Genomic DNA, 27,615 nt, shown 5'->3' on the forward strand with positions numbered 1-27,615 from the left:
TTCTGCTCAAACTTCAATTTTCAATATGTAGCACCAAGTTGTGTCCACCAGTAATGTGGCAGGCTGCAGACGAGAAACGTGGAATGGCAAAATGTGCTTGTAGAAGACAACAAGAAAATCTCACAAAAACCTCTGGGTATTCAGGAAAATCAGTGCACAGAACAGCATTCGGCATTCCCTTTTTAGTCCAAATTTGGACCACTGAGAACGAAGAAATCACAGAAACAGCGTTAACTGAACCTCCTCCTGACACTCCATTGCACTGCATCCTCTTGAAGGAAGAGGAAGACATAATGCTGCTTGTATCCTTCATTGTCTAAGCCATTCCAGTCATGACCGAATGCTTTCGGTTAGCTGCCTCTTCGTTCCAGTGAGATGATGAGCAGATCTGGTCGTCTGCTCATTCCAGTTGAAGAAATGTTCAGTCTCTTTTGTGGTCTTCAGGATGAGTAGCGTCCAGCTGAACGGGCGGATAGGGCCATGAGAGTGCACCGCTACAGAACAGGGCATTAACGCTGCAGCTGTAAAAACGAGACTGTTGGAAGTGAAGAACATGTACGAAAAGGCACCGTAATTCTGGACAGGGCAGATGTACGAGTGTGTATGTGCAAGATGAGTCTGAATCCATCTCTTTACCTCCACCTCTAAAGGCATTACCATTAACTAAGGCAAATTCTATCTGTAAAGAAATGCAAAGTGCATCTTTTCCGCTCTCATATATTCTTTGCGCTGCTGCAGTTGAACAAATGTTCAAAACTGCATTTTAATCATAGATCTCTCTCTTTAATAAATTATGTTTATATATAATTTTATACAACCCCACCCCCCATTATACCCCAGCGCACCTTACAGATATTTCTCTACAAACTTAAAGCCATGCTTGTCCTTTGGCCACTTCAAGGCAAAGTTCTGCTCTGTTCTCACAGTTTCCTCCTCAGCGCTGAGAAACAACAGACTCGTAGCAGATGTCTTCACAGAGATCACACAGACATTCCGAGAAAGGGAAAAAAGCATATTCGTACAGGACGAAAGGAGAGAGAAGTACAAATATTCATTGTAAAACATGTTTCCAGCGAAAAAGACTTCCATGAGATGTTGCCATGGAATCAGAGTCCTCAGAGGGCTGTGGATTTTATTGGATGATCTTTGACCCCAGAGTTTCACTGCACCCCCTCCTCATCGACATATGTAGAGGGGAACCATCCAATCTGAATGAAAAACATGGAAATGATGGTCATTTATATGGCTTACATTGTAATATTTAAAGCTTAATTTCGAATCAATTGCTTGCTTTATTACCCTGCCGTTGGCCTCTCCTTTCCACCAGCCTTGGTCTCCACCAATCTTGCTGTAGATCTTGACGATGTCCCCCTCTCGCAGGGACAGCTCTCTCATGTCCCGAGCAGCAAAGTTGTATCTCGCCACAGCTGTGCTGACTATCCTGGGTGTGAATACTGTACAAAGCCAGCAACATCCCAAGATTAGTGCATGTAAAATGATGAAGAGCAGCAGATTTATTTACACTTTAGGACACTGTGAGTGAGATGTGAAAGAATGAAAGCCTGTGACTAATGCTAGTCTTAATGAATGTCTGGAGCACTAATGAGATGAAGATAAAAACACAAACAGGAAGACATGGAAAGATGAAGGGATGAGTGTGTAGAGGGATTGGGGAAGGCGTCAAGGATGATGCAAGAACACAAACAAGCAAGAAGCGCAATACCTGACCAGAAGGGAGCAGAGCTTTGAGAGGAGAAGTTGAGGCCCTGAGGACTGAGGAAGGAGAAGTTGTAGGAAGCACAGGTGGCTGCTGAGACAGTATGTGCGGGAGAGAGAGAGAGAGACAGACAGACATACAGAAAGTGAGAGAGAGCGCAAACAAAAGAGGAAGGGCACAACAGAAAAAAAATTCAAGGACATGGTTTCAAAATCAGCAAGGTGTTTGTATGAGTGTGTGTGTGTGTGTGTGTGTGTGTGAGAGAGAGAGTAGTTGTGTTCTGTGAAAAGATACTAGAATTCTGACATTCACACACATTTTTTTCAACAGGAAAAAAAATACTTAAGGTAAACTACATACTACCTAGGTTGGCGTTAGTAATTTTATTTTCTAAAGAGATTAATACATTTATTTATCAAGGACATTAAATTAATCACAAGTATCAGTAAAGACCTGTATATTTCAAATCAAATTAGTTCTTTTGTACTTTTAATTAAACAACAACAAAAACAGTTTTTTAAATGGAAAATCAATGGTAAATTGTATCACTGGTTCAATGAAAATATTAGTAGTAGATCAGCATATTAAAAGGATCATGTGACTCTGAAGATTGGAGTATTTATTAGAATAAATAATATAAAAAAAAAATAATATAGTTATTTAAAATTGTAAAAATGTGATTAAATTAATGAAAGTGAAAAAGGAAAGTTTTGACCACATACACAGCAGTGAGAAGTGAACACACACCCGGAGCAGTGGGCAGCTATAGATCCAGCGCCCGGGGAGCAACTGGGGGTTCAGTGCCTAGCTCAAGGGCACTTCAGCCATGGGTATTGAGGGTGGAAGAGAATGCTGTACATTCACTCCCTCCCACCTACAACTCCTACCAGCACAAAGACTCAAACCGGCGACCTTCGGGTAACTAGTCCAAGTCTCTAACCATTAGGCCACAGCTGCTCCGATGAGCAAAAAGAGACTTGCAAAAAATGCAGCCTTGATGAGCAAAAGAGTCTTCAAAAACATGAAAAAATAAATCTTGCCGTTCCCAAACTTTTGAACGCTAGTGTATGTGTATCATTTACTTTCATTGTACGAAAAAGAACACAGTGAACATTCAGTGTCCTTTTCCGTTCAATGGAAAAAGCAAGTAACATGGGTTTAAAACAACATCAGCGCGAGTGAATAACAAAATTTGTCTGAATGGCTCCTTTAAGCAGCTCTCATGTTGCATATGGAGGTCTTCAAGCCATATTTTCAGCCCCTCACAAACAGACATTGTCTTTACGCACTTGCATAAAAATATCATTGAACACCAGTTAAGCTTGACTGGAAAATGAACAAAGGCACATCATTTATAATACATCTAATGAAGCATCTGTTTATTTGAACCTATTCAACTGGCTGAGGAAAATTTGGCCTCAGGAGCCAGAAGTCTCAGTCAGGCCCCAGCTTCAGCCAGAGTGGGCGGCTCCTTGACAACCATGCCTAAGATGACTGACATTTGAAATACCAGGAGGCGGGGCATACAGAATGTGAGGGCGGGACCAGCTGGCAGCGTTTGTTTGTTCAGGCTTCCAGAGCGTGTCCAAAGATTGTGCAAGGCTGCTCGCCAGACTGGTAGGGGCTCAATAAAAAAATGTGTGCAAGAACAAGCAAGAAGAGTGAGAATAAAAAAAGGAAGAGGGAAAGGGAGCGGAAGAAAGAGAGAGATAAAAAGCTGCTTTACCTGGTGAACGGGTATTGGTGCGAGAACTTGAGCGTTCCCTGGATTTGTAAGGGTACCGTAATGTCGTGTCCAACAGCTTAAAGCTCTCTTTCAGTGAATGACTCTGATAATACTCCACAAGCTCCTGTAACACAGTAACATGTCTAAAGTTACTTACAGCACTTTGATGTTCCATGTGTTTTCATCCATAGAAACATATTGTGAAACTGCATTTCTAAAAAAAATTCACATTCACAATTTAGTATTCACATATTCAAATGACATTAACACTCTTTTAAGATTTCGATTTATACACAAATTCATTACTGTTCAAAAGTTTGGTCAGTGTGGTTTTTAAAAATAATTTTTCAGTCACTTATGCTCACCAATGCTGCATTTATTAATAATTTCCAGCAGCCAGTCCCACTTGATCTTTCAGAAATCCTTTTTGTATGCAGATTTAGTGCTCAAGAAACATTTCTAACTGTTATTAACGTTATAAAACTGTTGTGCTGCTAAACGGTTTTGTGGAAATAATGATAAAGGTATTATTTCCAGGATTCTTTGATGAATTGAAAGTTAAAAAATACAGCATTTATTCGAAACCGAAAACACATTTTTTAAACAAATGAATGTGTGCTTGCTGAATAAATGTTCTTTACAAAAAAATATCTTATAGACCCTAAAGCTTTTGAATGGTAGTGTGTATATTTAATACAATACGTATTAAATAAGAATGATATTTTTATTCCGTATAAGAAAATATGTACAACGTAAACCTTGCAAAGAAATCAGTACTTTAGATGTGTGTATAAAGTGAGTTAATTGTGCAGTCTTAACCCTGCAAGCATAATCAAATCTCACTATACTTTTAACTTACATTAACAAGTATTTCTCTTACCAGGAGGCTATCAAACTTCTTTGCCTCTGTGATGTGAATCCAGTTGTCTTTCTCAATAACTTTAATATGCTTCACTTCATCGTTAAATCTGTTAAAAGATGCATAGCAATGGTGATTGACAAAATACTAAAAGACGACAGACAGAATGTTCTATTATTGACGTGAATACATGCCTTCCCTGTAATACTCACTTAATGCTGATTGCGAATTTCTCTGCCTCCGCCGTCCTCTCTCGGATCAGATAGGTGCCGCTGATGTGAGACTTAAGCAGGTTGTCGGCCTGCTGTCGCTCCATGTTTCCTGCAAACCTGAAGCCCAGAGGGAAAACACACCTCATTCATGAGACCGTTCAATACCCTGTACATCATTATAGCAACTCTCACAGAGGTCGTTACCTCATTAAAAGACAATAAAGGTTTAACATGCCTCACAATTAGACTAAAGCTAATCAATCATCATCGATTCTACTTATGACACATGTAATTCAATGCAAATTTCACTAGATAAAATGACAGTAGTATAGTTTATTGTATTATTAACATATAATATGAGACTGAACAGTGTATTATAAACAACGAAGATCTTATAGTATCTTGGTAATGTAAAGGGTAAGAATGGAAAAATCAATGTGTTCTATAACAGGATGAAATACCAGGGATAAACGAAGTAATCTGTCTCTCTGGAGGACTGACGGCTAGAAAATGTCTGGAAAGGCTGTAGAGAAGAAAACCATCAAAAAAAGATTTGAGACAACAAGGGCTGGTTTAATATCTAATAGTGAAGAACACAGCCTAATATTTAAGTATGTATATATTTGGGAGAAAGAAAATATTAGGAATATTTTAAGAAAAATGTATGTTAAAATGATTTGAATTTACTTTTATGAACCTGTACCTTTGGGTCTAGACATGGTTTCACACTGGAACTGGGGAAGAAGCCAGTCTTTTGGGTTTTGAGCTTGCCCTGAGACGAAAATGCATTGATTGAAAGGTAAAGATTAATGAAGTAAGAAAAGAACCAAGACATCTGGTTCACAAACTGCATTAAGTATGACCAGAGTTCAAAGGCAACCTGTTAATGGCGTGTGAATAAAAAACAAACATCAATTTCAACAATTTAAAACCATGCTATCATTTCTAAGACAGGCCAAACTGACTAATTACTCCACTTCATTTAAAGATTACAGCTATTTTTACTATAATATAGCACATAGAAAGGGTAAAATTTGCAACAGGTTATATATGTAAACATGGCAAATGTTAATTTTATAATATCATACCTCCCACCATGATGTGTCTGGATCTCCCTTCAGGAGCTCAATGACCTCGCCTGTCTGAAAGCAGAGAGGCATCTTTCCTGGTGGGGCAGGGGTACCATGGTAATTTCTTATGGCCACCATCTTTGGACCTTTAGAACGCATTAGGGGGAAAAAGCTTATAACTGCACAAAGAATAAAGTACATGGATGCTTATAATTCATATTCTTATAACACACCCACAGTCTGCGTTTTCTGCATGCGTTAACTAGTCTATACACTAGATGGCAGCAGATAGCTGATGTATAATTTCTTAAACGCATATGCTCTGAATGAGGTCCATTTCCGTTTAACAGCCTGAAGCTGTGCACAGTATCTAAATTTTTCATATTGACATAACCACATTAGGATCACAGAAAAATCACATTTTACTCATATTTTTACCTGATTGTGCAAGCCCTGGCTCCTGTCAAAGACAGAGGGGAATTTATGATTTAATTCACAAAGTGTAACATAGTTGTTATATAAGCAGATCAGGCTTCATTTAAGACATCCCTAAAGTGTTTTTCAAAGTTAACGACAAACTTTAAGATTAAATCGAGAAGTAAAGTTTGGTTCAAGTCAATGAGAGAGTATTATTCATTTATCTGAGAGCTGGAAGTTTATTAGTACAGGGTACTAAAAACTCACCGAATCATGAGGACCTGAAATAATAATGAAAGAGAGAGAGAGAGAGAGAGAGAGAGAGAGAGAGAGAGAGAGAGAGAGAGAGAGAGAGAGAGAGAGAGAGAGCGCATGGTCAGTGGTCTGACCTCTTTAATTAGGGCAGATGTAATATACATGTAGTTCTTAGAGAAGCAGCTTTCTATTTAAAGACTCACTTATTTTGCAGATGGTAATGACCTCCAGACACTCCTTATGGGCACCAGTCCCACAGTGTGCACAGTAGTATCCCTGGTAGAAAATACCCCTAGAGAACAAATGATAGAGTGAGAGACGCATGCTGATGATAAATTGTCTGAATCTTAAGGCAGCTACTGTAGGGGAACGACCAATGAAAAATGTCATTGTCTTCATTTACTGAGGTCCTACTGAAGATCAAATTCATCCAAACAACTAGATTTTATTATGGCTTTGAATGATGTTTGCCCATGCATAACAGCACTATGTTGCTAGGGCGTTGTACAGTAAGCTGTTGCCAAAGAATTGCTAAGCAGATACTAAGGTGTTTTTGGGTTATTGTTTGCTGGTCCATATCTAAAGAGCCCTCCAACAAGTCTCTGTTTTTTGCTGCATATCTACTGTATGTTCAGACATGGGACAAAAAAAAACAGATTTCTTTTGCAATCCTTTTTTTTTGGTAGTCTGAACAGCAAGAACATACTGAATGCTGATGTTTAGATGCCTGTTTTAACTAATTTACTCATTTTTACTTAGTCTTTCTTATAGTGAACTGTGACTCTCTATGTAGTGTATAGTGAACAAATCAGAGATTTTGAACACAACTACATTTCCAGTTTTATATCCTCTTGGTCAATGATGACTCCAAGCTGTTTTCTGTTGGCTTTGCACTTAAACTTAACATCATTATTATAACAGATACATTAGATATTGATAACACTGCCTGAAACTGATTTTATCACTTGGTAGTATGGACAGTCAGTTCTAAAAATACTGTATTTGAAAACCAATTGTAATGTGCACAACATCTTAAACCAATTATGTTCTGGTCCTGACCTCAAATTTATTTTTTTTGCCATAGGTGGATCCAAAATCATGCATTTTATTGCTTACAATTCAACAAGACACAATTTCAGGCATGAATAATGTTCACAGAACTAAGGGTGTGCCTATTATTTAGAGGCTTGTTCAGATGCTAGGCATCAGCTACTGTAATAGTGATGCTTGCTTTGGAAGCCAACATTTCATGCATTAACACAACCACAACAATCACCCCATGTGACTCCGTGTGTCAGCACAACTAAGCGGCAACATTCAACATCCAAACTAATCCCAGGCCAGTTTGCACACAGATTGAAATGCAGAGCTGTTATAATTAGCAGCCATTGTGCACACTGACCTGTGTTGAAGAGTGGAAAATGTAGGTCAGTGCACTACGAGTTCACAGTCAATACAGCCAATCAGTGAAGCAGTTCATGTAATAGAGGTCAGACCAGTAGCCTAGTAACATGGGTTGAAGCCCGTCTCTTGAGCTGCCTCTGTAATTTCAGAGAGAAGTGGCATTTGTGTGTGTGAGCCCTCACCTCAGCAGCATTTTACAGGCTCTGCAGTTGGTGTTCTTTTCAAACGTGTGCATTTGGAAGTTATGCTGGTTGGCGGTAGCTCTTTCGGGTTTGATGTTTGACCTGTGTGGATTAATAATCAAATCAGTGTTATATGGCAATCAAAAAATCAAAGCACTGTGTAATTCTGACAGTGATGCGGTTCTAACATACATGGCCATCTCAAACTGCTCCATCCACTTCCGCTTGGTGTCTTCTGTCTTGCAGAAAAACTGGAAGCCCTGTTTCCCCTGCAGATGGATCAGGTAAAAGCCATAGGACCACTGTGGGTGGAGAGAAGATGGTTGATTAAGTAAGGGGAGGTGGACAGAAATAGACAGAATTTGCTATTGAAACAGGATGTTTTGATGGGGCATTTTTCTTGTCCCCACTTTTTGAAAACAGCCAAAAGGTTTTAGCTACGTCATACTGTTAACAACAATTTACTAACTCCTAATCTACAGCATTAGTCAGAGGATCACTCTCATTTCTAAAAAGCATTTGTTTTTTGACTCCAAACTTTTCCATGGTATTGTATATTTGCTAAATATGAATTTAATTTTGTCAATGCTATACTAACACAGACCCTTAAAACTTTGGATGTGAATTAAAAGGTCACAAAACTCTCATTTGACTTGGACATGGGGTCTTTAGAGGGATAGGTCACCCAAAAGTGAAAATTCTCTTTTCATTTATTCACCCTCAAGTTGTTCCAAACCTGTATGAGTTTCTTTCTTCTGCCGAACACAAAAACAGATACTTTTAAGAAAGCAGCCATTGACTTCCATTGTAGGACAAAAATGATATGGAAGTCAATGTCTACTAGCAACATTCTTCAAAATATCTTCTTTTGTGTTCAACAGAAAAAAGAAATCATTTAAGGTTTGGATTAATGTGAGGGTGAGTAAATGAAGACAATTTTCATTTATGGTTGAAGTAACCATAGACTGTATAAAAATATGAATGTAGTGTCCGTGATGTCACCCGCAGTTTTCTGAAGAGCGGAGCGGGTTGTCGCCATCTTGGCAGCGTGTCACTCCTGGATAATTGAAAATGAGCCAAAAGGCAGGAGCTGGTTGTGAAGCCATGCTCACCTAACTCAACGACAGTGTCAGCAGAGGCAGTCCACCTGTCACTTGAGTGGCCAAGCCCTCAATTATGCAGAACTTTAAGGCTTAATGTAATTTAAACGGATGTGTTATAAAAAACTTCACCCCCTCACAGTTGTCATCAAGGGCAAAATGAGCTATAATGACCAATATCATTATTTGAACCAGGCTGTAAACATGTTTTTTCTTGCTGTAAAGTTTGCCATTTTAACATGGGAAGTCTATGGACTGACTCCCTTCTACAGCCAGCCTCAAGTGGCCAGTTGACAAAATTACAGTTTAAGTCACTTCTGCGTTGGTTTTACAAGAGAAAGCAGGAGGCTGAGTCTTGGAACTAACCCTAAAAAAAACATCTTGAAATGTGAAGTGGATTCTACAGGACATCTTTGGAAAATCTTAAATCGTCAATTTGTAAACATGATGATTACATTCTGGCAGTGTAAAGCCGCTGTGGAACTCTTGAGATGACAGAAAACAGATCAGTGTACGGCACAATCACAGCACCTCAATGCTTAGAGAACATGAGCATTCAGCTTACCATTTTTCCACTCGACTGGTGGGCATGCAAAGAGATTGAGAGAAAAGGAGAGAAAGAGAGAGAAAGAGACCCAGTTACACATGCATTCTCATATACATGCAAAAATTCCTGATTGTTAGATTTATGGAGAATGCATTGGCTTCTCTGCATTTACATACACATGCTAGAGCACCAAAGAGAGCAGTGCATCACCTCTGATTGGCTGAAATTATGAGCATCATGCTTTATCACTCAAGGACAAAAGTATAATGAAAGCAATCCATCTGTGCTATTCACCAAGCAAACGATCAGATTGTCCCATTTGCCTTTGCATCATTGACACGCAATACATAAATGTAATTGACTGAATCAATTTGAAAGAAGCAATATAATCAGGTATATTTATTCTGAAACAGGCCTGATGGCTGGCGGATCAAAGGCCTCTCACCTTCTTCATGTCACGGTTATTCATAGGGTCATCGGACATCTTGTAGAGGTGAAGTTCGATGATCTCTTTTAACTCGTAGTTATATCCTTTCCTCTTGCAAACAATAACAACTTTATCAAAACAGGAAGATGTATCTAGGTACAGAAAACAGAAAAAAAGATAACACAATTTGTTTTTGTTGCATATGAAAACGTAATAAATGTGCAGTCGTACCTGTCTTGTTTGGTTCGGTTAACTATAGAGCACACTTTAATCTCTCCATCAATCTTCGGCCTGCCGTACTCCTCTAACTTCACCTGCTGTGAATGACGCAATCACACACACACACGCAGTTAATGCACTTCTACTGGCATATAAATTACTTCGTGACATACATTTAAGTGTCACTTGTCCCTGTTTGCAATATGGAATATATTACAGGAAAATATAAGTACAATTTAAATGCATCAAATGGAATTGCAAAAATATGGATAGCTATAGGGATAATTTTCTATCTTTAGTTTGCATCCCAAGAAAAATTCTGCAAGCAAAACCAATGATTATTTTCCTCAAAGTTTGGTCCAAAAGCTTTTTTTCAAGCACATTAAAGGTTTTGGTTTAGATTTTCTTGCCTTGCGTGTCAGTGTTGTTTTCTGATCATTTGTTTGTATGAAAAAAATGTCAAAAGAGTTCTTTATTGCAAAATATTTCAATACAGCTCCATACTGTTTTTGTTATTGTAAGAACATTTCTGTAATATTTATTTAACATTAGTTTATATATCAACTGTTGCTTTAAAATGGGAGAAAAACAGCATATTGTAGAAACAGAATATGTCTTTACGCAATATTCTTTGATGCTACTGTCAAATAAAAGGTACATACTACCATACATACAAGTAACTGTATATATAGGCTATTATGCTACAGTTGCTGCTATATTAGGAGCTATTAAAGGCAAAGTCCACAGTGTATGTCTTTTGTCCGTAAGTGCAATGCCTCATTGGCTCATTGATGTTTAGCCGCGGGCGTCATCTGCCCCACAGACCCTCACATAAATAAACCAGAGCTGATACACTTATTCCTACATTAGCTACCGGGAGAGGATACACTGATTTCATTCCTTTTTAAACACAATCCTAAATACATCCTGCCAGTTCTCGTGGCCTGGAGGCTTTCAGGATTTATTTATGGAACAGAAGTGACAGACAGGGGGGCAGGTGGAGGCTTGTAAAAAAACTAAATGTTTGGGGATAAAGAGGTATTGGCCAGAATACTGAAATGTGCACATTCTCAGACATCATAAGTCTTTCAATTCACACAGTCGAGGGGACCAACTATATTTTTGCAAACCTCATAGAAGCTTTTCGTGAAGCCACCATGAATTAGAGTCTATATAAAAATGCTTAAATATTGAGTCCATGTTCTCTGAATTGAAAATGATATGGATACCTCAACAGAAAGGGGTAGGCCACTGAATATGAATTAAATGTTTGGATATCATTTCATGTACAGGCAAATATCTAACAAACAGCGACATAATCATTATTAATGGCCATTAATGTATGACCTCTTTCTGCATTTTTCACATCATGCCAGTGTATCGCACAACTTCATGAACACTTACTAGATTTTCTATTGAGCTCTGAAATTCACTTATTTTCTTCAGGGTTTCATTGTCTCTCTTCACCTCATTGATGTACATTGCCAGGTCCTTCAAAGTCAGACAGACAAAGGCAACAATAAAAATCCAAGCCACTCATCCCCCAAAAGTCCCAGAGATAATTGCACATTAAACATTATGCTAGAGATAATTATATTACAACCCATCTATTGACATCGTACACTCTATTAGGCTATTATGTGTATATGATGGTCATAAACGGTTCAAACCTGCATGGCTTCTAGTGCCTCTTTAAGCTGCTGTCTCTCTGGGCGGTCCATAGAGTGACTTACTAACTCCTGTGGACAGATAACATAATGATAAGTCATGCAAGACTTGTGCCTGTTTATGGTGGTATTTCACTCTAAAAATACATTATTATAACGGGTAAAGAAATTACATATATTTGAACATGTGAAATGCTTGATTGAATGCATGTAATTACAATTCTAAAAAATATTAAAATATATTTTTTTTAACTGAGGACATCAAATGTGGATGTCCCTAAAATAAGGAGGTCTAGTTAGAATTAGCAAACTTTTGAATAAACAAGCACAAGCAATCTCAAGCACAACTCACACACAGGCTACACAGCAACCAAGGGTTTGAGTGTATGAAATGGGCTGCGGATAATATGATTTAAGCATGGCTGATTTCAACAGTGTCACTGTATCCACCTCCCAATGCTCACTTCCCTCACCGATGTATCCTGGCCGTCTGTCACACGTCACAGTCTTTCTCTCCATATACATTATTAATGCGTGTTGTGAATTAATGATGGTTTGTATCATGCAGGGCGTCCTGTTTTATACATGATCTCTATTAGCAGTGGCTGGGCAGAGTAGAAAGCCACATGGGTCTTGTTGGATGAGGTAAAATGATCTGAATGTTTTATAGGGTTTGGGGGTTTGCAAAGTACTGCTGTCTTCAAACTTTAAATTGGAATAAATGGAAGTTGAACAGGTTGCATAATGAGCTTATAGTAATGCTGATGGTGGCTCTCACCTTAAGCAGAAGGTGGTATTTGAGGACCCTCTGCATAGGGACCACCAGGAGATCCTGAAGTTTAAACTTCCCCTCCTGGACCTTCATGGTACACTCCTGCAGGGGAAGATTATTTCAACAGGTCAGCAGTTTTAAAAAGGAAAATCTCAGAACAAATAAAAACCAAGTGGAATTTAACAAGACATAATTGTTCAAGATGACAAGGCTTTCTGGAACGTGACATATTTTGTAAGATTAAAAATAATTAAATAATAAAAGGGAAGACTTGATTTTATCCATTAAGATTTGACTGGATTTGTGATATTATTGGTTAGTGATATTATTCTCCAAATTTGTAATAGTGATTATGAAAACATGTTGGAATAGTGTTTACTATAGAAATTTTTAATCTATATATAATAACTTAAATTCATAACTGGATCCCTGTATCTCACAATGCGACTTTATTTCATATTTTAGACACAATTATCTTTTTTTTTTTTTACTCTGAGATGGAAACAGGCTTTGATTGTTCCTAATCACACACAATAAGACCAGAAATATTTATTAGGTAAATAGAACATTTATTTAGAACTGTATATAAACAAATGTTTTCTTTTCCTCCGCACGATTAGTGGTCGTCACTTTATGTGTTAATCTCTTCATTTTTATCCTCCCTGTTCTCAAATGACAAGCAGGCAATGAGGACAGACTTCTCAGAGGTCACGCTTGACAGTCAGAGTAGACAGAGGGAGAGGTTCATCATCTCTATGACTAACAGTGACTCCACGTCCCTCCTTATGAAGGATATCTGACTAATCCACTACAAGAGCCACTCGTCTCTTTCCAAGAGGTCCCATAACCACGCACTGAATGGACTGAACCCAATTACAGGGCCCTTCTTGTGTGTGAGATAAAAGGACGATAATTTGGTGAATTTGTCAACAAGCATGCCTAGAATTTCGGTTGCTGTGATTTCATCTGTAATCTCCTTCAGTCCCATGTGGTAATAATGGCTTCTTTTGCCAGTCTTTATTTTTGGAGTCATTCAAGTAAGCCACACTGCCTCAGACTGGCAGGCACAAAAACAGCACTGTAGTCTTTGCAGTCCTGAGCAGCATTAGGAGAGCAAAATTAGTTCATGTCCCAAAACTGTCAACAGCAGTCTGTTGAGGGAACGCAGTGCCGGGGCTGACCACTGGAGCGGTCTCTGGGAGAAAGAGCTGTTAAAAGAGTCTCTTTGAGGCGGTGTCGCTGATGAGAAGTACAGTTTTAGTCAGAGAGACCTGCATGTTGTTTAGTAGATTTTGAGCATTATTAATTCACTTAAGGATAAAAAATTACATCACCTCATGTTTCAAATGCACACTACTGCCTTGGAACACACATTGTTTTACTGCAAAAACATTAAATGTGTCCTGGAGCTTTCAAATTTTAAAGACATTTAATTAATCCAGTTCACAAAAACATGCTTGAATCATAATTATTATTATTTTTTAATTAGACTGATTCAGTTCACACTAGTCTCAGCCTCAGACGTCCCACTCATGGACCGGTGGCTAAACGTCTGATGCATATGGGACACAAAATTGGAAACGCTTCAGGAGTGTCAAAGTCGTCATCGGATTGGTTGAATTCTACAGGATTTCCGGGAGATGTTTGTGTCACGTTCTTTAACGTTCTGCCTAGAAACAAAAGTGCTGTGGCACTAAACCACCTCATGAAAGAACAAAGCCGTCGAGTTGACAACTGTGACGACCAGTGCTTATAAGGATCACCTAAACGCTGGATTTTCAAAAATGTCAAATATTTAAAGTTCGCTGCACAGAATATTTAAAATACGTCCGAGAGTTTTACTCACCGGTCTGTTATTGTGTGACATTTCCACACCCCGAAATATGACGCTAAACGAAACAAACTATGATTGGTTGTTTGACATGTCGGACAAATGGCCTCATGGGCGGGCCTTGGCCAATGAAAGCTGCCATAGATTCAAGACCTTCAGCCGTCGGTTCACACTGACTCAGTGATCCAGTCCCAGCAGTAAAAAGCACACTGAATATATATACATGTGTGTGTGTGTGTTATTATTACTTTATTTTATTAAAAGAAAGTTAACAAACTGACAATTGTAAAGAGTTGTTGCTGCTGAAAATTCGACTTTGCCAACAAAGAAATAGAATGGACAGAAAAACAAATATATATTAAAATCAAAACAATTATATTAAATTGTAATAATATTTCACAATATAACTATTCTAATGTGTTTTCATTAAATAAATGCAGCCTTGGTGAGCATAAGAAACTTCTTTAAACAAAATAATATTTCAAATAATTAATGCTTGTGTATATGTACAACACTGCATACCTGAAACATCAATATGCCACAGACACTAAGAATGTACAAGAGAAATGTGAAGAGCATACCTCCACTTTACATTTGACATCTTCCCGTGTGGCAATCAGCTCATCCAGTGTCTTCTGAGCATTCTCCATATGACTGCAGTACTGGCCGTAGATCAGCAGTCTACAAAAGAAAGATCACAGATCGATACAAAGACTTTGCAATGACATTCAATATTCAGACTCAACATACAAAAGTAACAGATTTAATTAAATAGAAAACAGCAGATGTACTGTAATTTGGGTTTGGTCAGTAATAAGACAAAAATTATAGAATTTTTAGGTTTATTTTCAGTTTTACCTAAATCTTTGAAACCATTAAAAATAAAAATGTGCTATTGATAAACCAGATAGTTAGTGTTACATAATTTCATTATAGACCTATATCTGCTGTGCTCTCTTTATAAGTTAATTTGGGCCCCTGAGAACATCAAGACACATTTATTAGATTTCACAATGGACTCCTGATAGTGATCAGCACATTCTGGAAGCAGCTCAAAGTCATCTCGTCTAGATGATGGTCCCACGTGTGGCACAGATTTCTGCCTCTGATTTAAGTAGGACACCGGCACAGTTGGCAAGCTCAATCCCTTGGATGCTCTCAGCTTGCCTGCCTCTTAACTGTGTTCTTGGTTAAACCAATTTCACTTTATAATACTCATTACTTAGTTATCCTTGATCAGAAGAATGAAATTGCCTGTAATCCTATAGAACCCCAAAGAAAAAAGATGAAATCTAGAAGAAAAGTGGTCAGATCAAAGCAAGATACATTTTATCTAAATCCGAACTGGATTATCCTTTAAGGCAAAATACATCTGGATGAGGTTGAATGAATCAAAGGATGAAGATCAACTCAAATCCAGCTCATTAAGTGTGGTCTCTGAAGTGTTACAATCTGGTCTGCAATTCAGCCTCCAAGTGTCACACCTCTATATGTTGACATCCAAGCCACCCGTTAAGATCTGCTACTGTAATGAGTGCGAAACTAACTGAAACTCTTGAGCTGAAAAGGGTGTTCCCCTGCTGCTCTGCTCAATGTCTGGGCCTCCGTGCCCTTGGACTAAGCAGGCCTGATTAAAGGCTAATCTGGAACAAGAGAGGCAGCTTGGTTCCTCATGGAAATAGACTGATGGAGATTAATGGTGGCCCTGCTCAATTATGAGCCAAAACGCACATTCAACAGCATATTGAAAATCTGGGAGCAGGTGCCGGGAATTAGCTGTAATAACAGATGTCACAGGCATAATTGAACATGAAGGTCTTCTTTACAAGGCAATTTCCAGATTAAATGTTTCAGGTGCCTCGTAAAATGGACTGCGAGGGAGAGAGGGTGTTTTATTGTAGGACACTTGAAACAATGCAAGAATAATGGAATGAGAATCTTCACATAAAGTGTCTTTATATGGCTTTAAAAGGTATTATATGCATCAAACGTTTACATTTTAAAATCACATCGTTTAAAAATAACGTATTGTTTTACTTTTTTAACATTTTACTAATTAAAAAAAAAACTTTAACAAAGCTTTTGCATAACAAAAATATTTTAAACCAGAAAATTGTAAATTGTTGTACTAGGGATGCAACATATCACAAAAATGTTTTGGATGACCAAAAATAACAGAAGTATTCAGATACAGAAACTGTAATGTACAATTACACTGCATAGACCTCACTGTATCAATTAAATATGAATCTTTCTTGATATGAATCTTAACATTAATGACACCGACAGCAGCAGGTTATTAGGCTGCTGTCACTATTAGACTGAATGCACTAACTGAATATCATGGCACACATCTATAATTCTTTTCCTCCGTTGTACATGTTCACTTTAGACATAACAGATTATGCGCACAAGGATACTCATAGAGAAACATATATTTTGATATAATTTTGTGTGCATCTGTCCATTCAAGTGCAAGAATATGTGAAAGAGAACTCAACTGGGTGTTTGTATGCTGTATGAGATGAGGCCCTCTGTGTGTGCTTTGAGATTGTGACAAGAAAACAGAGCACAGATACAAACCAGGCTTTCATTTGTGCCTACCTGTACTTGAAAGGTTTATGGATAGCTATGATTTTTCCCTTCCATCTCCATTATCCATTCATGGTGCTCAAATGGATGTTCCTTCATGCATGCACTCAAGACCATGCATTGTTCATCTGTGCTAAGCATCTAATGGTATTAAATTGGCTAACATCCCATTAACAAAGAAAAAAACTTACAAGTACTAGAAATAATGTTGTGAAGTGTGGCATACACATCCATCGAACATATTTGATTAGGAAGGCTGCAAATGCTCTTTCATTCTGGGTTGTATATTTAGGACATACATCAGTGTGCAACGGAGATCGCTCTTTAATGACCCATTAATTATGTGTTTAAATGCAATCAGAGTAGAAGTGAAACATGTTAACAACCAGAAGCAACGCACATTAAGCAGTGTAGCCTCAAGGAATGCGCTTTTTCATGAAGACAATTCTGTTGACTGATCCAGCTTGGAGTGCTAAACACTTGGCCTCCACCTCCCCAAGGCATACGAGTTGTAAGAGGAAGGTGTGGAAATGAAAAGAAATGTTGCAATTTGTGTTGCCACTGTCTTCTTAGCTTTATGACGCCAGCCAACCTTAGACATGCAACATACTGACAACTGCAATGGCAAAACAGTCAAGGCTATTCAGTCTCTTCTCTAAAAGTTCATCCTGGTTTCCTCCTCTTTTGGCACTTCAGACTATGAGGGTGGGATGTGATTGGAAAGGAGAGAGAGAGAGAGAGCCCTGGGTTTCTTAAGTGTGAATATTCCCCAGGGTGAAAGCCTGTGCCATTGGCGTGTAAACATGTGCTCTTTGAATTCAACTCTCTTCCGGTGCTATCACCCGCCGCACCGGCTTTCTCATTATGGCAAAGCTGTCATGCATGTTATTTCACAGAAAATACAATTTGGTATAGACGCTCTCCTTCCAGCTTCTATCTGTCCATTGGAAAAGACCCAGGACAGCAAAGGAAAATGCAAAGCAAAGTGGAAGTGACAGGCTGGTGAAAGATGTAATAGTCTCTGACATGAGGCATTGAAGACCCCTCACCTTCACTCTAACACAGCACGCACGAAGTGAATAGTGGCTCGATTTCAACGCAAACCAACTCATAATGTTCCTAGCAACTCTGAGCTCAATCTGCCAATATAACATAAATTAGTTCGGAAATAACACTCCAAAAAAATTCCCATTTGAGACTTTAACGACCTCTATCACAGTTTAAAAGCTGTGATTTGCTTTGCACTCGAGGTGGCGTTAGAAAACAGCCTGATGATTTTTTTGGGAATTTCACTCTTTAATATGCCCTTCACAGTGTCAACGGCTCATGAAAAGCTTCTCAATTATTTCATTCTATGGAACGCAGCGCCGCAAAAGGTCACAGGGACTTACAAGTGGAGATAACAAAATTAATTAAAGGCAGCTGGGCTTTTGGAGCAATGGACGGAGGTGTGGAAGATAGCAGCCGCACAACGGCCAAATCCCTTGGCCATTTCTCTCTTTGTTGAAAGGAAAGAGAGAGGGACCGTGCATCCCATAATGAAAAACAGAAACATGCCAATCAGATGAATAATTGCAAAGGCGAATGACGCAACCCTGCTTTAATGAAATGAATAATTTGCCAAAAATACTCAGCATTATTTAATGCTTAATGTCACCAAATGTAAATATGTCCTGTCAGATTTCATTGAGGAAAACATTTATAAAAACCAATGCAGGATTCTCTTGCACAATTGTTTTTTCTTATTAGACTGCTATTTCCTGCATAGTGTCAACCACATTTTGAGACTGAGAATTAGCTAATTCAAAGAGAACAGTAAGTGAGTAAGTGAGCATGAGATAAAATTATTGATGGTGATGCGCAATACAGACAGGCAAAGAGGTGAGGAAAGAAATAAAATCAAGGAGAAAGAAAAAATGTTCAGTGATAGGACAGAGAAATGGCCATGCGTGTCAGAACAGGGACGTACCACTGTAATGTCGTGCCAAAGTGCATGTTAGTGAGGGCACCCACGGAAGACTGGCTCAATGAGATGACAGGCTCAGAATTACATAAACAAAAGAGTGCAGGCAAGAGAGGCGTTCCTGTCATGCCGACTCTGCGTGATGCTGCCCGTTGGGCTCGAGGAAGAGCCTTGTAATGGGCCAATTGTCTATGCAAACTGACAAATGGAAACAATAGGGCTGTCTCCTCAATTTCTATTCTCTTCCGTGCTTTTTTTTGGAAGCAATCTATCCCTGTCACCAACTTAAACAACTGTAAATAGCATTAAACATTCTGAGTGGGTTTGCTTCAGTTAACAGGAGTTTAAAGAAAACATTTAGATCTTACAGAACATTTTGAGAGATTTTCGTCAGAGCGGGCTGTCATTACTGAAAACGAACCTGTGATTATCATTACCTTCATCACAGAGATGTAGGTAATGATAATGTAGAGATCAGCCTCTCCCTGTGAGAATGTAAATGCTCTCTGCAGCTGCAGTATTCAATAAATCTGATGCAGAACAAAGTCTCAGTTCCTCTCGCAAGAGCCTATACTGTAATTCTCATTGGGAGAAGTCATTTACCCACCAGAGAGATAAGATATCTATGGAAGCACTCAAGTGGAGGATAAATTAGATGTATAAAGCAGAGTGGAAGATAAAAGAGAAACAGAGTCTTTAATGTGCATTAGAACAAGTGGCTGCTGTAAAGGGCATATTGAGGACTTTAAAGTCAACACAAAATAAACACTTAAGTATCTTGCACATTATAACAATGCAAGTTATTGATATAAAAGCAAATAATGACAGATTTGACTATTAGAAAAACTGAAAACTAGAAACAAACCACACTTAGTAGCCTTAAAGCAATAGTTGAGCCAAAAATTCAAATGTTTTCATCATTTACAGTACTCAGCTTACCCTTATATATCATTCCAAACATGTCTGCATTACTTAATATATTTTGAATTGTGTCTCACACCAAGATGATGAATAAACAATGACAGAATTTTCATTTTTAAGTGAACAATAGTTCAAATACAAGGACATTTTGGAAGCTTGCTGAGTTTACTATATTTACTTTTATCCAATGTCCATTTCAGATCATAGATATACACTAATATCAGGCTTGAATTACATCTGATGCAAGTCTAAAATAATTTTTGTGATATTAAAAAGCTCAAAAATGCCCTCTGAAGTAAAGTTGCTCCAAGTCTAGAACACTTACTTCCTCAAAATCTGCGAGTATAACAAAGATGATGTTTATAACCTTCGTGTCTGAAAACACTGCGTCCCTGGAGATCATGATCCAAGAATTGCAGCAATTCCTAAGATTCTACTGCAAGGTCATCTGGCTGCTTAATAAACCAGAACACTAGACCAAAGTTCTCATCTCTGAGGATGCATGAACTCTAATTGCAGTGCGGTCATAATTTTGTGTTACACCTACTTGGTTTTATTAAGTAGGTCCCATTTGGGATAAAAAACAGCAATTGTGCTGAGCACAGCAAGAGCAGAACTCTTATACAGAAATATGGATTCAGAGGGTCTCAGTAATGCCTGACAGAGTTTAATGCAGTGTAGCATTACTAGAATAAGCTGACTGTTACAGGGCCTGTCACTTAGTCAGGCTTCAGTGTTTCTCAATCCAAAGGGAAATGCAGGGAAATTGCACATTACTGAGCTGAATCAGCAGCGGTCCCAGACCAGTGACCTGGAGTACACCAGGTATAGCCACTCTCATTCAAACATCAGACAGAATATGACTGATTCCTCTGCATCTTAATATTGTCCGCTGTGTGAATAAGAGTGCAGTTTTAAAGGCGCACACACAAAAGAAGATATTTTGAAAAGTGTCTCAATGTTTTTTTTCTTCAGCAAAAGTCAGTGGGGTTCAATGTTGTGTAAATTACAATTTAAATTTTGGGGTAAATGTTATTTTAAGGTCATGCCCTTTTATGATGTTTTTAGAAAGACAAATGTAAAAAAATGACCTGTAAAAAGAAAGAGACTGTATGGCAGCTGGCTAAATCCTTTGGTAGATTAAATGGTGTTATGATTTTACTAGAGCCCCTGGGTATCTGTCATCCAATGTGGATAAAGTAGCTAAAACATTCTCTATTATCTGGTTATTGATTTTTGATACAGCAGCTACAGGAGACAAAAAAGAGCACTCAAAACAGGAAGCGTTCAGCTCTAAAGCAGCAGACTCTCGCAGCCAGGTCTATTTTCTTTCTAAGCCCTCTGGGTTCTGGGCGCTGATGAGGATTTATTTTAAAATAGCTGGGCTGCTGGTGTCTTGGATTTTCTTAGGGTGACAACAGCAAGAATTTGCCTCCTTCACTTGAGGTCATTTCAGCTCAACAGATGCTTAAGGTGTTGACAAAAGGGAGATATGTTGTAACAGTACTGACTGTGATAAACCAAAATACTCCAATAAGGTACTGACCTCTCCTTGAAGTCCAGAAAGATCTTTCCCAAGCCATTACCCCCGCTCACCATGGTCATGTCAATGGCCCTCAACAGAGCAAAATGGACCTTGATGATGTCCTGTATAAGAGATGCCAAGAATTGTCAGCCCAGCCTTATCTATTTGTTGTATCATACTTTTGCCCTATCAGAATAATTCATTTGCTGTCAGACACAAGCTTTTGACCATCTGTCTGCGTTGCCAAAATGTAAACCTTTAAATTGTTTTAAGATATGTATATTTTAACATTTATCATAAAAAAAAAAATGAAACCCAATTTTTTTTAAAGCAAAACCTACATAAGTCAATATTTAAGTTACTACAAAAATAAGGTAAATGTATACAGTAAATGATCACTCACCTCTAAATTCACAAATATGGCCTCCATATCCTGCTGTGTTAACACTTGCTTTAGGGGGCTCATATAATTCTAAAAAGGTAAAAGACAAGAAATTCCCATAAATGTCCTATAATATTTAGCAAAAAAATCTGAACTGAATTCCAGAAATGGCACATGTAATTAAATTCATTTATTAAATGTACTAAAAGTCAAAGCATACAATCAAACACCGGTAATAAGACTGTGTACACCTTTTTGTGGTTTGGCAATTGTCTCTGACAAACAAAAGTCAAATAATATTTGTCTAGCATGGCTGCGGGCAGGCTGTTCAAAGATAATAAACCCCAAGAAATCCTGGCAAATGCATCTATTTTTTTTCAGTTGCAAAGCAGAAAAGGATTTCAGAGCAACACTGACACGTTTGACTTAATTAGGAAGAAATTAATCAAGCGATAATCAGTAAACAAAACCTCTGTATGGAATATGAAACCTGCATGATCTCTCACTGTTTTGGCAGGGATTCATCACCTCTAATTACAGTACAATGGCTTATTTTGTCACACTTCACATTCTGTGTGTACTATAGTGTGTGACAGCACAATTGGAAACAGTGCAAAAGAAAACATCACACATTCAAGTTTGTACAGTTTGTACATGCAAGCATGAGTGCAATATGCAATAGCTCCAGGGCGAGATTCAATCTCATGCAAACAGCACTGATTTACAAAACAAACATGATTTCTCACTTTGTGGACAGTGCATGGCATTTCTGCCCTGTAGGCAAAGGAAGTACTTTTTTGCTGTAGACAAAGGAGTTCATTTTTAGTCCATCTCTGCAAGACAGACTTTTCATGATAGGAGATGGACCAAAAATGAACCTCCAAAACTTAATTGACAGATTCTGGAAGATAAATTCTTGAAAGAGTGGAACAAGAGGATATGATCCTTCAAGAGTCACTCTCAACTTATCGGTCACAAAACCTATAAAATTAATGTGCATCTTCATTCTGACCCAATAAGCATTTCGTTGTTCAATGGTCTTGCGTTAACTGTGCAAATTCTAGTATTGCATTAGTATTACATCTCTCTCATGGGCATTTAATAATTTCTTACTTTCGAGTTAAATCTCTTTTTTGGCTCATTTTATCTGTAAAAGAAAACCTTCTTAATAATTATGCACACCTGAATATTTTACTTCCAGCCTTCATTTACAATTATATAATAAAAAAAAAATTAATAAATTCAAACTTTACTAGTAGTTATTAAGATTGATGTGGTTTGGAATTGGTAAAATGTGCTTGGACAAAAAATATCAGAATATCCACTTGCCTAATAATTATTCACACACTATATTATGAAAGTAAAAGTAAAGTTCAGTTTAAATTTCAAGTTGACTTAAGAACAATTGTTACCTAGAGCTCAGTTGTCAACTTTTGTCCTCTCCCTCCATCTATTTTGAGTTACCGCACTATCCGCAGAGAACCCTATCAAGACCTTGACCCAATTCCAGGCCTTCGTTTCCTCTCTCTTCAGCTCTAAATTTTCTATGCTCTCCACTCACCTTCTCAATGTCCTCCAGTGTCTTGTAGTACTTTGCCTCTGTCTCCTGAATCTCCACCAAGCAGCAATTTCTCTTATCATCTTCCGTCATGCCCATTTTCTGTTATGGGAAGAAGAAAAAGACACACAAACCATGTTGGTATCATCCTGCAGAACGTCAGCTCAGCACCTTTAAACACCTGTACAAGGTACCGAACTGTAATTTAAGGGAATTCAGGTCACAATAAGGATGGCCAAAGCACACTACAGTAAAAGACAGAGGTGGACAGAGAATATTTCACAACAAAATCTCAAGGGAAACGTTGACAAGGACTATAGGTTAAAACACTGAGGTTCAAGCAAGAATTCAGTCTTTCATTCATTGAAAACAACACACATGTCTAGGTCTAAAGCACAAAGAACAACTGTAGGAAAGCCATAAATGTGGTTTTGATGAGGGTTGAGTAACTAAATGAGGTCAATTCACAAAACAATAACAACAGAAAATGATCTAATAGAACATGATGCATTTGATTAAGAGTAATCACTGGCTCTTGGTGTAATGCGAGCGGGTTTGCAAGCTTGTTTAAGAAACTGGCGATAATGCTGGAGCAGGGGGAAGGTGCACGCCAGCTGAAGGCCAGAGCTAGAATGAACATCACAACACACATTTAAACATCTGGCCCTGGCGTTGCAGAAAGCCAAAGCAAACCTGCCCACATTCAAAGAAATTCAAGATCACAAACAATTGTTTCGTTAGACAGCAAGCTGGACAAAAAAGGAGTTGGGGGGATCCTTCCAAAGGTCCGCCTAGCAACACAGAAAGCAGCCAGAATAGGGAACGGCAAATACAGTGACTTTCATTGAATAATGGGGCATATGTGAAACTCCAGTGGTTATTGTGGTAAATCTCATGTGGTAAATTGTCTGACATATAGAAGATCGAGAAGATTTAATACGCGAAACAACAACACTTTTTAAACACCTCTGTCTTGGTCTCTGACATGTTTATTTCTCTCCTGTATTTGTCCCAGTGAGAATCTAATGTGGCCTTGTTGTAGCATCTGTCTGATGCTACAAATTGTGCGTGTGTGTATCTCTATAAAGGCAGCATCAGTTTTCTCAGTCTGCAGGAGGGATTTCCTCCCTTGTGAGTTAAAAATAACTTAACATTAGCTCACTCGGTGTGACTGCACACACTTTAAACTCAGGCAGACATTAGCACTGAATCAGCCTCCCCTCCTTTCTAATTTCTAGCAAAAGGAAGAAGCTCCTGCAATAAAATAACTGCTAGCATTTTTATTTATTTTGCACAGTGGAATTAAATAAAAAGGATAATAAATGCAGTACATCTCAAATATTAAGAAGTATAAAATAACCCCAAAATTAAAAATAATTGTTCTTTTTATGTATATAAAATGTACAAACCCGATTCCAGAATAGCTGCGACACTGTACAAATTGTAAGTGAAAAAGGAATGGAATAATTTACAAATCTCATAAACTTATATTTTATTCACAATAAATAGAATATAGATAACATATCAAATGTTGAAACTGAGACATTTTGAAATGTCATGCCAAATATTGGCTTATTTTAGATTTCATGAGATCTAAACATTCCAAAAAAGTTGGGAAAGGTAGCAATAAGAGGCCAGAAATGTACATCTAAGGAACAGCTTGAGGACCAATTTACAACTTATTAGGTCAATTGGCAACATGATTGGGTATAAAAAGAGCCTCTCAGAGTGGCAGTGTCTCTCAGAAGTCAAGGTGGCCAGAGGATCACCAATGCCCCCAATTCTGTGGAGAAAATAGTGGAGCAATATCAGAAAGGAGTTTCTCAGAGAAAAATTGCAATGAGTTTGAAGTTATCATCATCTACAGTGCATAATATCATCCAAATACTCAGAGAATCTGGAACAATCTCTGTTCATAAGGGTCAAGGCTGGAAAACTATACTAGATGCCTGTGATCTTTGGGCCCTTAGAGGGCACTGCATCACATACAGGAATGCTACTGTAATGGAAATCACAACATGGGCTCAGGAATACTTCCAGAAAACATTGTCGTTGAACACAATCCAGAATTCTATAGGTCAAAAAAGAAGCCATATCTAAAACATGATCCAGAAGCGCAGGAGTTTTCTCTGGGCCAAGGCTCATTTAAAATTAACTGTGGAAAACTGGAAAACTGTTCTGTGGTTAGACAAATCAAAATTTGAAGTTATTTTTGGAAAACTGAGACGCCATGTCATCTAAAGAGGACAAGGACAACCCAAGTTGTTATCAGCGCTTAGTTCAAAAGCCTGCATCTCTGATGGTGTGGGTTTGCATGAGTGCGTGTGGCATGGGCAGCTTACATATCTGGAAAGGCCCCATCAATACTGAAAGGTATATCCAAGTTCTAGAACAACATATGCTCCCATCCAGACGTCGTCTCTTTCAGGGAAGACCTTGCACTTTCCAACACGACAATGCCAGACCACATACTGCATCAATTACAACATCATGGCACATACTGCGCAGAGGAAGGATCAGGGTACTGAAATTCAGTCCAGATCTTTTACCCATAGAAAACATTTATTGCATCATAAAGAGGAAGATGCGACAAAGAAGACCTAAGACAGTTGAGCAACAAGAAGCATGTATTAGACAAGAATGGGAAAACATTCCTATTTCTAAACTTGAGCAACTTCTCTTCTCAGTCCCCAGAGGTTTGCAGACTGTAATCAAAAGAAGAGGGGATGCCACACAGTGGTAAACATGACCTTGTCCCAACTTTTTTGAGATGTGTTGAAGCCATTAAATTTAAAATCAACTTATTTTTCCCTGAAAATTATACATTTTCTCAGTTTAAACATTTGAAATTTCATCTATGTTGTATTCTGAATAAAATATTGAAATTTGAAACTTCCACATTGTTGCATTTTGTTTTTATTCACAATTTGTACAGTGTCCCAACTTTTTTGGAATTGGGTTTTTATATATATAAAAAAATAAAGTCAACGTTTTCTCATTGAGACGAGTGGGGCAAGTGAAGTGAAAGTGATAATGAGCGACACCTGGGCCACTCACTGGTCTCAAGTCCCACAGAGGAGTTCCGGAAAAAAAAAAGTACCATAATAGCAAGTAGTGCAAACAAGTGGGGTTCTGAATCTCAAGTCTTCTGAAGTCAACTATAGTTTATAGTTTCTGTACATTGTGTGAGGTGGGCATAAATTATTATTATTTTCAATAAATCATTAATACAAATTAATTTTGTCAATGTAATTATTAAAAACAGTTAATGCATATTGCAATTGCAAGTTTATTTTCATAAACAAATGTTGAATTAACTGAATTAAAGGTATATGGGAGTCGAAACATTAGTACACATGCTCTACAGTTGGTGTACTGTACACATTAGACAATTTTCATGTCAGCTTCTGCCTTCATAAATGCAAATTTGTTCCTCACTTTTCATGTAGGATAGAATCTATGGTATTCAGGATCAAATCCGATCAAATGCATATTTTAGGAATGGGGCCCTATGTTTCTGCATAAGCAAACTGGTCTGTCCTGATTAGTTACAAAACGCATGCAAAACTGTCTGGCAAAAAAATGGTCTGGCGTGAAGTATTTTCAAATCGCAAGTTGGTGCACAAATAAGATTTTAGGTGTTGTCAAGGTCTTTTAGGTCCCTGGACATCATGTGATTTCACTGCATGGAAAATAGCAGTGTAAACATTAATTAAATCATCTGAGGGTTAAATATTCATTGACAAAATATTTATATATTTATCTGTTTTTGGGTCACCTATTCCTTTAATAAATAAAACTGTAGAAATTCAGTGAATTGTCAATGAGAGTGAGAGTCTAGACCTGCTCATCAAGTTCATCTTCATATATATATATATATATATATAAATAAAGGGTTCTAGGGCTTGTGTCGACATACATTTAAAGGAAAGGAAAGAGGATCACTAAAGGAGCATAAGAGAATCATGTGCGGTTCACCGTGACACTTACCTGCATGTATCTGATCTGCAGCATTAAGGAGGCAAAGCAGTAAATGTAAGCAGAGCAAGTGAACTTGCGCACAGCCGAGGGAAAATGACAGGAAAACAATCCATCTATATCCTCTCTCACACACGCACCAGTGAGCGTTGTCCGTATGGTGTCTCACTCACCATAGGCTGTCTAACCTCCACCTTGATGATGTCCTCGTAGATGTCGTCCCCGTCATCCTCGCAGGGGACGCAGTCATATATGTCATCCTCTCCCACATCATGCTCACTGTGCAAGTAA

General features: G+C 38.1%; 2 protein-coding genes across 3 annotated transcripts in view; one reads left to right on the forward strand and one right to left on the reverse strand.

The window, feature by feature from the left end:
- On the reverse strand, positions 1-27,608 carry LOC113039153 (guanine nucleotide exchange factor VAV2-like; the record flags this gene model as incomplete). The annotated part of the gene is given in 27 exon segments (XM_026197052.1): positions 1-1,208; positions 1,300-1,454; positions 1,724-1,810; positions 3,444-3,567; positions 4,324-4,411; positions 4,515-4,631; positions 4,976-5,037; positions 5,218-5,286; positions 5,603-5,730; positions 6,023-6,044; positions 6,269-6,282; positions 6,460-6,548; positions 7,843-7,944; positions 8,035-8,144; positions 9,508-9,522; positions 9,935-10,054; positions 10,056-10,068; positions 10,148-10,233; positions 11,540-11,626; positions 11,806-11,874; positions 12,581-12,676; positions 14,987-15,086; positions 21,428-21,528; positions 21,810-21,878; positions 23,350-23,448; positions 27,337-27,351; positions 27,498-27,608. Coding segments are annotated over 27 exon segments (2,196 nt in total), but the record flags the coding sequence as incomplete, so codon positions are not given.
- The window catches only part of LOC113038752 (mitotic-spindle organizing protein 2), a 1,160,083-nt gene that overhangs the window by 1,122,557 nt on the left and 9,911 nt on the right, over positions 1-27,615 (forward strand). The window lies entirely within an intron of this gene.

The sequence above is a fragment of the Carassius auratus genome, chromosome 21, assembly GCF_003368295.1.
Source record: "Carassius auratus strain Wakin chromosome 21, ASM336829v1, whole genome shotgun sequence".
Lineage (NCBI taxonomy): Eukaryota > Metazoa > Chordata > Actinopteri > Cypriniformes > Cyprinidae > Carassius > Carassius auratus.